Source organism: Calidris pugnax, unplaced genomic scaffold (assembly GCF_001431845.1).
Source record: "Calidris pugnax isolate Ruff unplaced genomic scaffold, ASM143184v1 scaffold317, whole genome shotgun sequence".
Taxonomy (NCBI): domain Eukaryota; kingdom Metazoa; phylum Chordata; class Aves; order Charadriiformes; family Scolopacidae; genus Calidris; species Calidris pugnax.
The window spans coordinates 349290-350708 of NW_015091111.1; the positions used below are offsets into that span (position 1 = coordinate 349290).

A 1419-nucleotide genomic window follows, 5' to 3' on the forward strand; every position below is an offset into this window, starting at 1 on the left:
CGCGCGATGGAAAAGCCCCTCAGCCAAAAACTAGCCCGTTACCGGCAACGAAGCGAAGCGCGTAAAGGGCCCCGCCGTCGAGCCGCGCGTCAGAAAAACGAAATAATAAAAAAAAAGAAAAAAAAAAAGCAAAAAGAAAAAATAAAAAAAGGAAAAAGAAAAAAGAAGAAAAAAGAGCAAAGAGAAAAGAAAAAAAAAACGAAAAGGAAAAAGAAGAACAAAAAAAAAAAAAGAAAAATTTAAACAAAAAAAAAAAAAAAAAAAAAGAAAAATTTAAACAAAAAAAAAAAAAAAAAAAAAGAAAAATTTAAACAAAAAAAAAAAAAAAAAAAAAGAAAAATTTAAACAAAAAAAAAAAAAAAAAAAAAGAAAAATTTAAACAAAAAAAAAAAAAAAAAAAAAGAAAAATTTAAACAAAAAAAAAAAAAAAAAAAAAGAAAAATTTAAACAAAAAAAAAAAAAAAAAAAAAGAAAAATTTAAACAAAAAAAAAAAAAAAAAAAAAGAAAAATTTAAACAAAAAAAAAAAAAAAAAAAAAGAAAAATTTAAACAAAAAAAAAAAAAAAAAAAAAGAAAAATTTAAACAAAAAAAAAAAAAAAAAAAAAGAAAAATTTAAACAAAAAAAAAAAAAAAAAAAAAGAAAAATTTAAACAAAAAAAAAAAAAAAAAAAAAGAAAAATTTAAACAAAAAAAAAAAAAAAAAAAAAGAAAAATTTAAACAAAAAAAAAAAAAAAAAAAAAGAAAAATTTAAACAAAAAAAAAAAAAAAAAAAAAGAAAAATTTAAACAAAAAAAAAAAAAAAAAAAAAGAAAAAAAAAAAAAAAAAAAAATTTAAAAAACAAAAAAAAAAAAAAAGAAAAATTTAAACAACAACAAAAAAAAAACAGAATAGAGGAAGAAGAAAATAAATAGGAAATAAAAGATAAGGAAAAGGCACAGTCGGGCTTTCGGGCTACTTAATTTAATTTAATCTTAGGTGAGGTATCGGCTGTTAGGAAGACACCGGCCACGGGGAAGCAGCTCTTTGCCGTGAGGGCGGCGGGACCCCGGCACAGGTTGCCCGGTGGGGCTGTGCGTGGCGCCCCGTCCCCGGACGGGGCTCCCAGCGACCCCCTCTCCGGCGGGAGGTGCCCCTGCCCCCGGGGCGAGGCGGGGTGCGTGCGTGGGACCCTCCGAGGTCCCGCCCGACCCTCGGACCACCCGCTACTCCCCTCCTTTCGTCACGGTTCAGCCGCAGTTTCCCGCCCGCGCCGCGCCGACGGTGCGCCAGACCCCGCGGCGCCCGGGCATCCCCGACCTCACGCACACGGACACGCACACGCACACGCACACGCACACGCTGCGCGGACACCCCCCCTCCTCCCGAGCCCCCCCCTCCTTCCCCCGGCCCCGCATCCCGCGCGCTGCCGTCAGCGCC

General features: G+C 34.6%; 1 protein-coding gene across 1 annotated transcript in view; it reads left to right on the plus strand.

Moving 5' to 3' along the window:
• The first annotated feature begins 6 nt into the window (after positions 1-6).
• KLF4 (Kruppel-like factor 4 (gut)) overlaps positions 7-1419 on the plus strand; it is a 6037-nt gene continuing 4624 nt past the window's right edge. The window contains exons 1-2 of the mRNA XM_014958091.1: positions 7-61; positions 1058-1343. Coding sequence (XP_014813577.1) covers positions 7-61; positions 1058-1343 — 341 coding nt within the window. The remainder of the gene's footprint in view (positions 62-1057; positions 1344-1419) is intronic.